At 41.5% G+C, this 12,195-nt stretch overlaps 1 protein-coding gene across 1 annotated transcript in view; it reads left to right on the top strand.

Annotated features, from left to right (window-relative positions):
* The window catches only part of l(1)G0196 (inositol hexakisphosphate and diphosphoinositol-pentakisphosphate kinase), a 475,031-nt gene that overhangs the window by 121,110 nt on the left and 341,726 nt on the right, over positions 1 to 12,195 (top strand). Inside the window, exons 4-6 of the mRNA XM_080268869.1 lie at positions 671 to 886; positions 8,926 to 9,066; positions 11,254 to 11,344. Of these exons, the coding sequence (XP_080124995.1) occupies positions 671 to 886; positions 8,926 to 9,066; positions 11,254 to 11,344 (448 nt within the window). The remainder of the gene's footprint in view (positions 1 to 670; positions 887 to 8,925; positions 9,067 to 11,253; positions 11,345 to 12,195) is intronic.

The following is a 12,195-nucleotide window of genomic DNA, read 5'->3' on the forward strand; positions in this document are numbered from 1 at the left end:
AGTTACAGATGTTTTTTTTTTTTTCTAAGGACACCAGTAATCTGGTGTATGAATTATTTTTTTTATTTGCTTTTCCTTCCTCTGTTCTGTTACTTAAAAAAAAAAAAAAAGTATATTATGCAGCATATTTCTTGCCTTGTTCGTGCTAGCTCGTGATGATTTAGTTTAGCACAGGATAGACTTTCTGTCTTCAGAGGACAGATGGCTATAGCTGTTATAAACTCTTTTTTTCCATGTGTCTCACCCAAGGTGGGTAAAATCATTTGGTAGCATCATGTGAATAAAACTGTCTGGTGGTATCACATGAACCTTTCTGATGCATGCTGCATGGAAAGTAGCTGTAAAACCAAAAATGATGATGGTGATGGCCATCGTGGCATCAAAGACGTCAGTGTTTTGACGGGTAATTAGTGGACAGTAACAAAATATCATATGACTCACCCATTCCAGTAGGAAATTTGAAAAGAATGCATGGTGAAGCCTGAATAATAATGGAATACCCTGTGATTACTGTCTCTTGTTCTCTGTCAGGCTCATCACAGTTTTTGAGGACTTGACCTTTGTATCATTTTTTTCCTTTTTTTTTTTCTTAAAGGAAATTATCAATGAAAAGATATTGTGGTGGTGGTAGCTCAATACTGTAGTAATCGTGATGCATTTCTTCTCACAGAATGATGGTAGCGAGTGTGGGCAGGCAGGTGAGGGGTGTGTGGGGCGAGTGTCGGGGATGGAAGAGGAGGCGGAGGTTCCTGTCAAACAGGTGGTGGTGGGCATCTGTGCCATGGAGAAGAAGTCCGGATCAAAACCCATGAAGGAAATACTCACACGTCTGGAGGAGTTTGAGTTTATACGTACTGTTATCTTCCCCGAACAAGTCATATTAAAGGTACAGTATTGAATGCCTGTGGTTATTAGGTATGATCTGCTGGTATCGTACATTACAGAGTGCATTCAGTAATCATACAGAAAGACCAAACATGCATTCCAGCACTGTCGTGTGCATCAGAAATTTTAAGTCCTCTTGTATATTAATTACTGACCATTCACTTCATAGAGGTGCAATTAGCCCTGCCCCCTTTGTATCATATTCGAATCACAGGCTGTCCATACTTCAGCAGAAACTTATTGAGTGCATTTTTTACAGTTTTGTTTGTAACTGCTTATAAGTTTCCTTCCTGTCTAATACCTGTACTCTTTCTGAATCTCGTCATCAGTTTTATCTGCATTAATATTAGTTGAAAGTGATTAGAAGCAATCTTTTAGAGTCAGAGTAAAGAATATCTATTTATCTGTCCATCTAGTGCCAAATACTGTAATATTAAGGACATTATCACTTAGGCAATGTGCACCACCTGGTAATCAATTATAATGATATGTATACCAACAGTATTTTTCACTCCAACTCGAAGGAATGTTCTTCCTGTGTTCACACTCTGGCCTACATATTATTGTAGTGAACATAATTGTAAGTATTAGAGTAAAGGGAAATCTTCAGCTCTTGCAAACAAAATTTCGTACGATGTACCCAGTAACTTTCAGTCGAAGGAAGCATAGTTTGAGGTTAGATAATAGTGCATCCTGGGGAAGGGGCATATTTCACCTTTAAAAAAATAAATAAACCTGTGAGTAGTATAATTCAGTTATTCAAGCTTGTAGGAGTGAATGTTTCTGCAAATCAGTAGTTTTTCATACCTAACTCATTCAAAATATGTAGTTTCTTATATGAATTGTTTCTTTTCATTTACAAAGGCTCCAACATGCTGTGTCAGTCTTGGTCAGCTAATGGCAGCTCTCCATGCCGCTTGATCTCAGGCAACCTCCCTATTCAGTCCCTTATCCCTGAGTTCACGCTATATGACCTCGTCCAAGGTCTTTTCAGTCTGTCTCTCGCAACCCCACCCCCAACTTTCCCATTTCTCACTTTTCACACTCAGTTATCATCCCCCATCCTCTCCACATGCCCAAACCATTTCAATCTACCGTTCTTCATCTCAACACCAATACACTCCAGTTCCATCCATCCTCTAAACTAAAGGTGGGGAACCTTTCTCCTATTAAGGGCAATTATGATATTTTTAACATCATTCATGGGCCATACAAAATTATCAGCTTAAAATCAACTATAGCCCAGTATATATATATATATATATATATATATATATCATTTCATCTCATCTCATCTCGTCAGCCATTTGAGGGTCCACTGCAGGACCAGCCTGTCCCAACCAAAGCGGGGACGATACAGCCAGTGCATCTCTACCAAGTGGCTTAGGCTGTCTGGTAGAGATTGTATGTAGGGTGAGAAGTGCTTGAAAGTGTATTGTAATGTTGGAGTGGCTTTGGATGTGTGTGTAGTCTGTGAACCAAGTGTAATCAGCCCGTGCAAGCCGACTGGGTGCAAGCATACTTTACCGTATGCGACACTAGTTCAACCACAGCACCCCTTGTGTCCTCCAATGCAGTACATGGCCAGATGAATGCTCCCAAAGTTTATTACCTTAGAGGGGTGCGAACCCTTGGTCTTCAGTGTGCGAAAACGCACACTTTTCCACTGTACCACAGAGGCTCCATATATATATACTGTATATATATATATATATGTGTGTGTGTGTGTGTGTTAGGAAGAATACTGCCAATGTATTTCCTGCTTGTCATAAAAGGCAACTAAAAGGGGTGGGGTGAGGGGACTAGAGACCCCCATCCTCTGTGTTTTTTTAGTTCCTAAAAAGAGACAGGCCAGAGAAAGGGATGGGGGATTGAGTTATCCCCATACCCTGAAGATTGGGTCTATGAATGTGCGTGGATGTAGTACGATTGAGGCTAAAAGGGAGGAGATTGGGAGAATGTTTGTGAGAAGAAAGTTGGATGTGTTAGCTTTGAGTGAAACGAAGATGAAAGGGAAGGGTGAGTCAATGTTTGGAAGTGTAAATGGAAGATTAATCAGGTGTTGATAGAGGAAGGCCAAGAGAAGGTGTGGCCTTGTTAGATAGTCCGGAAGTACAGCAATATGTGATTGAATGGAAGGAGGTGTCATTGAGACAGATGTGGGTGAAAGCGAAATTTGAACTTGAGTTGTGGGTGTTTGTGAGTGCATATGGGCCTGGTAGTGAAAGGGATGAGGAAGAGAGGGAGTCTTTCTGGAATGATGTTGATGAGTGTCTGCAGAGTTTTGGAGCAAATGTGAATGTGGTAATGATGGGAGATCTGAATGCTAGTGTGGGAAATGTAGCAGTTGAAGGTGTAGTTAGTATGCATGGTGTGCCTGGAAGAAATGAAAATGAGGAACGAATGATAGGGATGTGTGTTGAGCGAGAGATGGTGATTGGAAATACGCTGTTCGAGAAGAAAGATATTTATAAGTATACATGGGTGAGACAGGAGGGTGGAATGGTTGTGGATAAAGCATTGATGGACTATGTGGTTGTGTCTAGGAATGTAGTAGGAAGATTGTTGGATATGAGAGTTCTGAGAGGGGAGGGTGGAGGTATGTCTGACCACTACCTGGTGGAGGGAAAGTTAAGAGATGGGTGAGAGCTAGGAGGGTTAGGTGTGGCAGAGAGGTTTTGAAAGTGAGTTGGATAAAAGAGAGAAAATGATAGAGTATCAGGAGAAATTGTAAGATGAGTGGAACACAGTGAAAGATCAGGAAAATGGCAGTGTGGAGGAGGAATGGCAGTTGTTTAAGAGTGCTGTGGTGGGGCATGCAGAAGAGGTGTGTGTTGTGAGACGTGTGGGTGGTGGTGTAAGAAAAGGAAGTGAATGGTGGTGCGAGGAAGTAAGTATGGCAATGGCTGAGAAGAGATGTGCATATGAAGTGTGGCTGCAGAGGAAGTATGAGGTGTCATATGAGAGGTATAAGAAAAAGAGGTATAGGGCGAGAAAGGCTGTGCGTGATGCTAAAGTGGCAGCAGATGAGAGGTGGGGTAGGCAGCTGACTGAGAATTTTCAACAGAATAAGAAAATGTTCTGGAAGGAGGTTAAAAGGGTGCGAAAGGGAGAGTCTGGGAAGGAAGAGCGAGTAAAAGCAGAGGATGGAAGGATGTTAATTGAGATGGATGCAGTAAGGAAGAGATGTGCAGAGTATTTTGAAAGATTGTTAAATGTAGAGGAGGAAAGGGTGGCTGAGATTGTGGCGGGTGGAAGGGTGCAAGGAATAAATGTGTTGGGAGAGTTGAATGATTCTTTAATCACGAAGGAGGAAGTGGAGAAGGCAGTAAAGGAGATGAAAACAGGGAAAGCTGCAGGTTTGGATGGGTGTGCTGTGGAATGCGTGAAGGGTGGTGGAGTGACTATTGTTGACTGGTTAGTAAGATTGTTGAATGTGTGCTTTGTGAAAGGTATGGTGCCAATTGACTGGGCAAGTGCTAGTGTGGTCCCATTGTATAAAGGCAAGGATGAAAAGTATGAATGTACTAGCTTTAGGAGTATAAGTCTATTGAGTGTTGTAGGTAAGGTGTATGGTAGAGTTTTAATTATGAGAGTTAGAGAGGGTACAGAGGGAGTGATTGGTGATGAGCAGTGTGGTTTTAGGAGAGGGAGGGGATGTGTGGATCAGATGTTCGCTGTGAGACAAGTGTGTGAAAAGTATTTAGCGAAAGGCAAGGATGTGTTTGGGCATTCATGGATTTAGAAAAAGCGTATGATAGAATTGATAGGGAGGCTTTGTGGACTGTTTTAAGATTGTATGGACTTGATGGTAGGTTACTAAAAGGGGTAAAAAGTTTTTATGTAAATAGTAGAGCATGTGTAGGAGTGGGAAATGCTGTGAGTGATTGGTTTCCTGTGAGAGTGGGGCTGCGACAGGGATGTGTGATGTCGCCTTGGTTGTTTAATATTTATATGGATGGTGTTGTAAGGGAGGTGAATGCAAGAGTTTTAGGTGGAGGTCTGAGTCTGGTGAATGTTGATGGTGGAGAGTGGAATCTGAAGCAGCTGCCGTTTGCAGATGATACTGCACTGGTGGCTGATTCAGAGGAGAGATTGAGACAGTTGGTAGAGGAGTTTGGAAGGGTGTGTGAAAGGAGGAAATTGAAAGAAAATGAGAATAAGAGTAAAGTGATGAAGTGTACGAGGTTGGTAGATGGTAGGGGGATGAATATAGTTTTGAATGGTGAGTTGCTTGAGGAGGTAGAGTGTTTTAAATATTTAGGGTCACATGTTGCTGTGGATGGAAGAATAGATGCAGAAGTGAAGTTTAGAATGAATGAAATAGGTAAGGTGCTGGGAGGAATGAAAAAAGTGTTCGGATGTCATTCGCTTAGAATGGATGTAAAGAGAAGGCTGTATGAGGGTGTTGTGGTACCGACTGCATTATATGGGGCTGAAACATGGAATATGGGTGTAGCAGAGAGGAAAAATTTGAATGTAATGGAGATGAAGTGTCTGAGGAGTATGTGTGGAGTGACGCGTATGGATCGAGTGCGAAATGATGAAGTGCGAAGGAGAACTGGAGTTGTTCGGGAGATGGCTGATAGAGTTGAGCAGAGGGTGTTGCGATGGTGTGGACGTATGGAGAGAATGGATAATGAGCGATTGGTGAAAAAGATAACTAGATCTGATGTGAGAGGTGTAAGGCTGAGAGGGAGACCACGAATTGAATGGATGGACAGTGTGAAGAGAGCGCTGGATGCGAGAGGGATGTCTGTTGAGCAAGGAAGAGTGGCTGTGGGTGACAGAAATGAATGGAAAGAAATTGTGAATGAATATATGATGACGCAGCCCTGAGGGGATATTCTTCCGCATTTGGTCTGATCAGCTAGTTAGATCAGGTGCAGGTAAGGAGATGGGTCTTTTATGATGTGGCAGGGGTAAACCAGCTCCGCTGTCAGGCCCTGCTGCGGATGTCATTGATTGCACTGTGAAGTCGACCCTTGTGCGGTGTGGTGTGGTGAGGTTCTGTCCCTTCTCCCCTTTGGGGCTAAGATGCGAATGAATGTGTTTGAATGGATGAGTAAATGGGGAGTGTGTCGTCCTGTCTCGGCTACCTCCCTTTCCTTGGGAGAAGCAGCCTAGGTATAAAGATAGATAGATAGATAGATGTATATATATATATATAATATATGGGGGAGGCTGTGGTTCAATCGGCTGAGAGGTGGCCTGTGGTCCTACCGGACCCAGGTTCAAATCCCTGCTGGGGCAGGGAACAGTTTAAGGATTTGAATTTCGTGTAAAACAGACTCTACCGATCTACCAGAGGACCCGCCGACATGTCGTAAAAATACCCCCGCTAATACCACTACACCAATCCTGTATGAGACAGCCCTAGCATGTATTCAATATGGACAGTGGGTGTTAGCACTGAAGTGGTGCCATGTAGAAGTGTATAATATGTAGGAGGACTACTGGTCCTTGGGAGCAGGCTGTGAAGCCTATGCCCAGAGTCAAGCTCATAAAAATATACTGTGTGTATATATATATATATATATATATACAGTATATACATATTCGTTCATGAGTTTATGAAATTGCATTTATGAATTGCCTCGCGGGCCTGATCAAATGGTCTTGCAGGCCTTATACGGCCCGGAGGCTGGACGTTCCCCACCCCTGCTCTAAACTCTTCCACCATAAACCTAGCCCCCCTTGCATTCAGGCCCATTCATCTAATCATTATCATTTCTGTACGTTTAAGCATATGGTTATCTTCTTCCTTTGCTGCTCAGGTCTCACTACCATACAGCCGTACACTCCTAACACATGCAGCATATAAAGATCCCTTAGCATGGAGGGAAAGCCCTCTCAGTGTCGGGAGAGGCAACAGTTCCCAGAACTTCTTCTAACCTCTCCTCACTCTAGCCAAAGAGCTAGCTCCAGCACATAACATGCTGTCCAAGTAACAGAACTCTTCCACACACTGGAGAGACTCGTTAGCAAAATCATTCCCTTCACACCTGACAATCTACACATGCTCTCCCTGACACACCGCACACATGAATTCAGTATTATCTCATAGTCTGCCTTTAATACCACTACATCTCTTATGCACCCACTTATCATAAACACTGCACAAGATGGAATTCCAGTACTTCCCACATCCTTTTGGCAAACTGCACAATGCCGCTTTCCCTTGTCTTTGATGGTACCGGCGCCAGCCCAGAGTACCATCATCTTTGCTTTATCTACATTTATTCGCAAGCCCTTTTGTCCCATACCATCTCTCCACTTCTTAAATCTTTCCTGAGCCTCCCTTTCATTCTCTGCAATCAACACCATATCATCAGCATACAACGATCTCCTATGGTAATCCATCACTGAAGTCACATGAGGGCTTCAAGCACCATGATAAACAATAAGACACTCAAGGCTGACCCCTGAGGCACAGCAACATTCATGGAAAACTCATCACTCAAATCTCCATTCACTCTCACCTGAGTGCAAGCACTCACATACATAACCATAACCACTCTAACCAGCCACCCCTTGAGTCAAAGCTGTTTCATTGCCCACTTCACCACCTTACTAGGGACTCTGTCAAAGGCCTTCTCCAAATCAGCAAATACAAAGCACAGATCCCTTTTCTTTCCTATATATTTTTCCTTAATCTGTGAAACATTGAATATGGCATCAATGGTCCCTTTGCCTGGCATAAACCCACACTGCATATCCTCAGTATTCACTCTTTCTTTGATCATACCTGCTAGATCTCTCTGTTATCCTCATTATCTGATCAAAAAGTTTTATGCCAACACAGTTTTACAGCCAGACACCAGATCTGCTGAATCTAGACCTTGTTCCATTCAAACTCTTCATTCAGCAACTCATTATAATGCTCTCTCCAGCATCTTTACTATCCTTTCTGATCACCACCACATTTCCTTCATCATTCCTCACACACTGTTGACCAGTAATATCTCTGTTTTCCTTCATCATCTGATTTGCTTCCTTAAATATCATATTCTTCCTTTCAGTGCTTTTTATGTTTTCCAGTAAAGGCTTCTGAGACTCAGATTTTGCCTTGTATACCTACCTCTTTTCTAGCCCTATGCTTGGCAGTCAAGTGTTCCTCTTTGTTACTACCCATTTTCCATTCCTGGAAAAGCCTTCCTCTCTCCTAACTGCAGCTTCTACTCATGCTGCCATCTTGTTAGTTTATGTCATGGAGGTCCCCTTCTCCAACCACACACCGAATCAGCAACTCTCCGGAGATTGTTCTTGTGAGCTCTGTATTGTTCATTTACATTTCTGTCACCAGCTCCCTGTTTAGCCACCTTACTACTCATCTCACTATAGAAGGGATCCCTTACTGCTTGGTTTTTCAACTTCTTTGTTTTCCTCCAAGATGCATAGGTTCTCTTCTTCACCAACCTCTCCTTAAGCACCATATCACGTATCAGTAACCTGTGTTGCAGCACACACACTTTGCTTCCCATAACTTGAACATTCCTCACCAACCTCTTACCAGCCCTCATGACCAGGAAATAATCAGTCTGGTTGCTATTTCCCCCAGAGAAGTGTGTAATCAACCTAATGTCTCTTTCCAAAATGCTTGTTTCACACAATCATGTCCATTGCCTCCCCAGACTCAAGTATCATTTCCCCTCCCCATCATATCCTTGAAGTGCTTCACTCGCATGGCCAGTTAAGTATAGTCTACTCTGAATACTGTCAGACTTGGACAGTTATCAGCTCTAACAAGCAGCTACTAATTAATAAGCATTGTTTGGATGTGTATAATAATATAACACATTGCAGTATGCTACTCAGTTTGTTGATGTGATTTTTCAGTACTCATAGCCCATCCCTATGGGATTAAAGTGTCTGGTTGTAGGTAGATGGGTAGATCACAGTAATAATAGCAGGTTTTTAGCACTTTCATTACTGTTGTTAAAAAATGAGAGGAACATTGTTTTTCATTACTTAATATCATTGTACCATTAAGCCACTGTACTGTAATGAGGATACTAACATTCCGTTTCAAATTAACAGGAACCTGTAGAAAAATGGCCACTGTGTGACTGCCTAATAAGTTTCCACTCAAAGGGATTCCCCCTTGAGAAAGCACAGGCATATACAGATCTACGGAAACCTTATATCATCAATGACCTTGACATGCAATATGACCTCCAAGTAAGTTGCTATACATTACTTGACTAATCCAGATTACTCCTTAGCTATAATCATCTCCATCATGTAAAATCAAGGACAAAAGTGTGGTCCAATGTTTCACCTCTTCTGCATGTTGTTTTCCTCTTGTAGCAAATATTTCCTAGCTGAGGTAGGGTTTGTATGTTTCTCTGCCCATAGATTGTGCTTTTTAATATGATGCATCAAGGATGAAAGTAACAGATTTGCCCAAAATGTGAAGCTTATGTAGTGGAATAGCAAACAAACTTTTGTCTTGACTGTGCAATGTTTTCCTTACGTCATCTTAAGACCAAATAAAAATCTAACATGATCTAGTTAAAGTAATCAGTATTGGTTACCCATTATTACATGCAGGAAAAATGTGGAGAGATTCACATTTCCAAATCCTCCAAAATAATATATGATCATATAATTATCATACTGTTGTTTTACAATACAGGATATACATGATAGGTGATAGATGGTTATCTGCCTTCGACCCTGGAAAGTACTGTCATGAGAATAAAGTGTGGCTACAAGCTTGGTAACTAGCAATATGGTCATCTCTTTCAGGCAGGAACTTAGCCACAAGTAAATACTCTAGAGAATGTCCAAGTTAATACTTGATGTTGTTACATAATTGTGTCAGTACACACTGGGATTTTTTTTTTTAAACAGTTTCCAGTAGCTGTTGGAAAGTACAGTACTGTGCAAAGCTTGTTTGTTATTGTTGTTGTTTTTGTGGCCACTGGCTTATCTGGACTTGAATCAGATAGACCACAGGCTGAAGTTGACCTCCTGAAGTCCACCATCCTTGTTATAAGGGAAAGGGATTGAGTTGGGAGATGCTGGCATAACCAGGCAGTGGAGCTGCCCGGTTATAATGGTGCCATTGTATGAAGGCATCTCTCAACAGCATCAGTGGTTTTGGCACTTGGTTAAGTTTCCAGTCCATAGAATACATCATCTATACCATGGCCAGCCTCAGTATGGGTACACTTTAAAAAACAAACATGGCATCATTTAAGATAGTAACAGACAGTCCCAAATTACCTCAGTTGAGGCATTTATCACCATCAGCTCTCTCTGCTGACGAATGAAGAAGTGAAGGAACGTTGTGGGGTGGATGTGGATGTGGTTGAGAAGATTAGGAGAAATACACTGAGGTGGTTTGGACATGTGGAGAGAATTGAGAATGAAAGACTGACTACGAGGGTGTATGTAGGTGAGGTGGAGGGAGGGAGATGGAGGGGTAGTCCGAGGATGAGGTGGAGGGATGGAGAGGGAGGGGTAGACCGAGGATGAGGTGGAGGGATGGAGTTGAGAGGTATATGAGGGAGGGGGGAGTGAGTTGGGGGGAGGGTAGTCAAATGGTGGGTGACAGAGCGACTTGGAGGCGTTTTGTCTGCGGCCACCCTTTGCGGGATTAAGGCGTTGGGCTATAGATAGATAGATAGACTAATTCTTTTGCGTATTCAATTTCCATAACTCAATCACTTCAGTGTAACCTGTAATGTACTAAAGATCTCTGGGAGTGCCTGCTAAAGTGACCACATACAGTTCCAGTAGTCCGTCTTATTATTGTCTATACAGTAGTTCTTTCACCCTAATACGGCCCAGATTTTCACCCTTTTGCAGCTTCTTTCTTATAACGCAGTGGCAGAAAAAGACACTACTATGGTTCTATATCCTGTACATCACACTGCTTAGGAACTGTCATCATTTCCTAGTGCTACTCTTGGTACAGGTACAATTAAACATTAAAGATGGCTAGATGATAAGATTTTAGGCCAGTTTAGAGTTTAAAATGTATATGTGAGGCATGCATAATAACAGGCCTCTCCCTCATGATATTGGGATTTGGCTTGTGGTATGCCAGTGACATACTCTAACACACGTAAAACATAGCCATTACAACACCTTGACTTATACATGCATTGGTCTTCATACAGACATTCTTTCTTCATTCATACTTTGCCAGTATGGGGAAGGATCAGTTCTGGCTATCACCCTGCCTATTAAGAGAAGGTGTAGTCCTGGGACATCATGTGGATTGATAGAGGGACAGATTGATGATGATGATGTAATTATCTTTTTAGTGAAGTTAGATAGACAGATTTTGCAAAGCAACTAGTGATGTAATTAAGCTACAGTTTGTATGAACTAATTGTTTTTGTTTTGTTATTGCAGGACAGAAGAGTTGTATACAACACATTACAGAGGGAAGGCATTGAACTACCTCGGTTTGCCATTCTCGACAGGGATTCCAAGGATCCCTCCAGTAAGCTACTTTATTTTTTATTAACTGTATGTTATTTGTTAATTATATAACCTTGTTTCCTTGTGGTAGGTTGGGCACCACCTTCAGGTGATTTTACACTGAGAGACAGGCCAAATGGTTTCCTGTAAATCAGGAAGCGGTGTACTGCATTGGGTAGTGACTAGATAACCAACTCCTGGTGGTTTAGTGAGATAAGGTGCTCCAACTGGACAGAGACTGTAAGGCATTATATCCAAGAGATGGTTAGTTACTTGTTTACATAATGCCACACAGGAGTGAGTGAAGCTGTTCACCCTCACCTGAAATGTCAGGACTTAGTAGCTTAGCTCCTGGCTCTTATATTCCTGATTTGGTGAAAAATTATTGGATGATAGATGGATAAGATTGTTTCTTTTTATACAGTGTATTTTATGTTTAACCTGTTCAGTCTGGTTATTTGTTTATTTTTTTTAAAACATATTCTTGCTGCTATTAGACAGTTACCAGAGTGTCATGTTTTGAACTACTGGAAGTAGATATACATTTGCATTCTTTGATCCCTTTATATCAAGATTTCTTTTTCCAGTGAATAAAATCAGCTGGCTGTAGCAAGAATATTATATATATATATATATGGATAGATAGATAGATAGATATAGATAGATAAATACTGTATCTATCTATCTATATCTATATCTATCTATCTATCTATCTATCTATCTATCTATATATATATAAAATTCACCAGTTTGAAGGAGTTTACAAATTCATATACTTTAACAAAAAAGGTTTTAGTTTCATAGCTATTTAATGTTATTATTATATACAGTTTATTGTAATAGTTTTACAGTGGTAAAGGATATGCGGATCAG

Source organism: Coenobita brevimanus, chromosome 30, assembly GCF_032717465.1.
Source record: "Coenobita brevimanus isolate Jiangsu-jjx chromosome 30, ASM3271746v2, whole genome shotgun sequence".
Taxonomy (NCBI): Eukaryota; Metazoa; Arthropoda; class Malacostraca; order Decapoda; family Coenobitidae; genus Coenobita; species Coenobita brevimanus.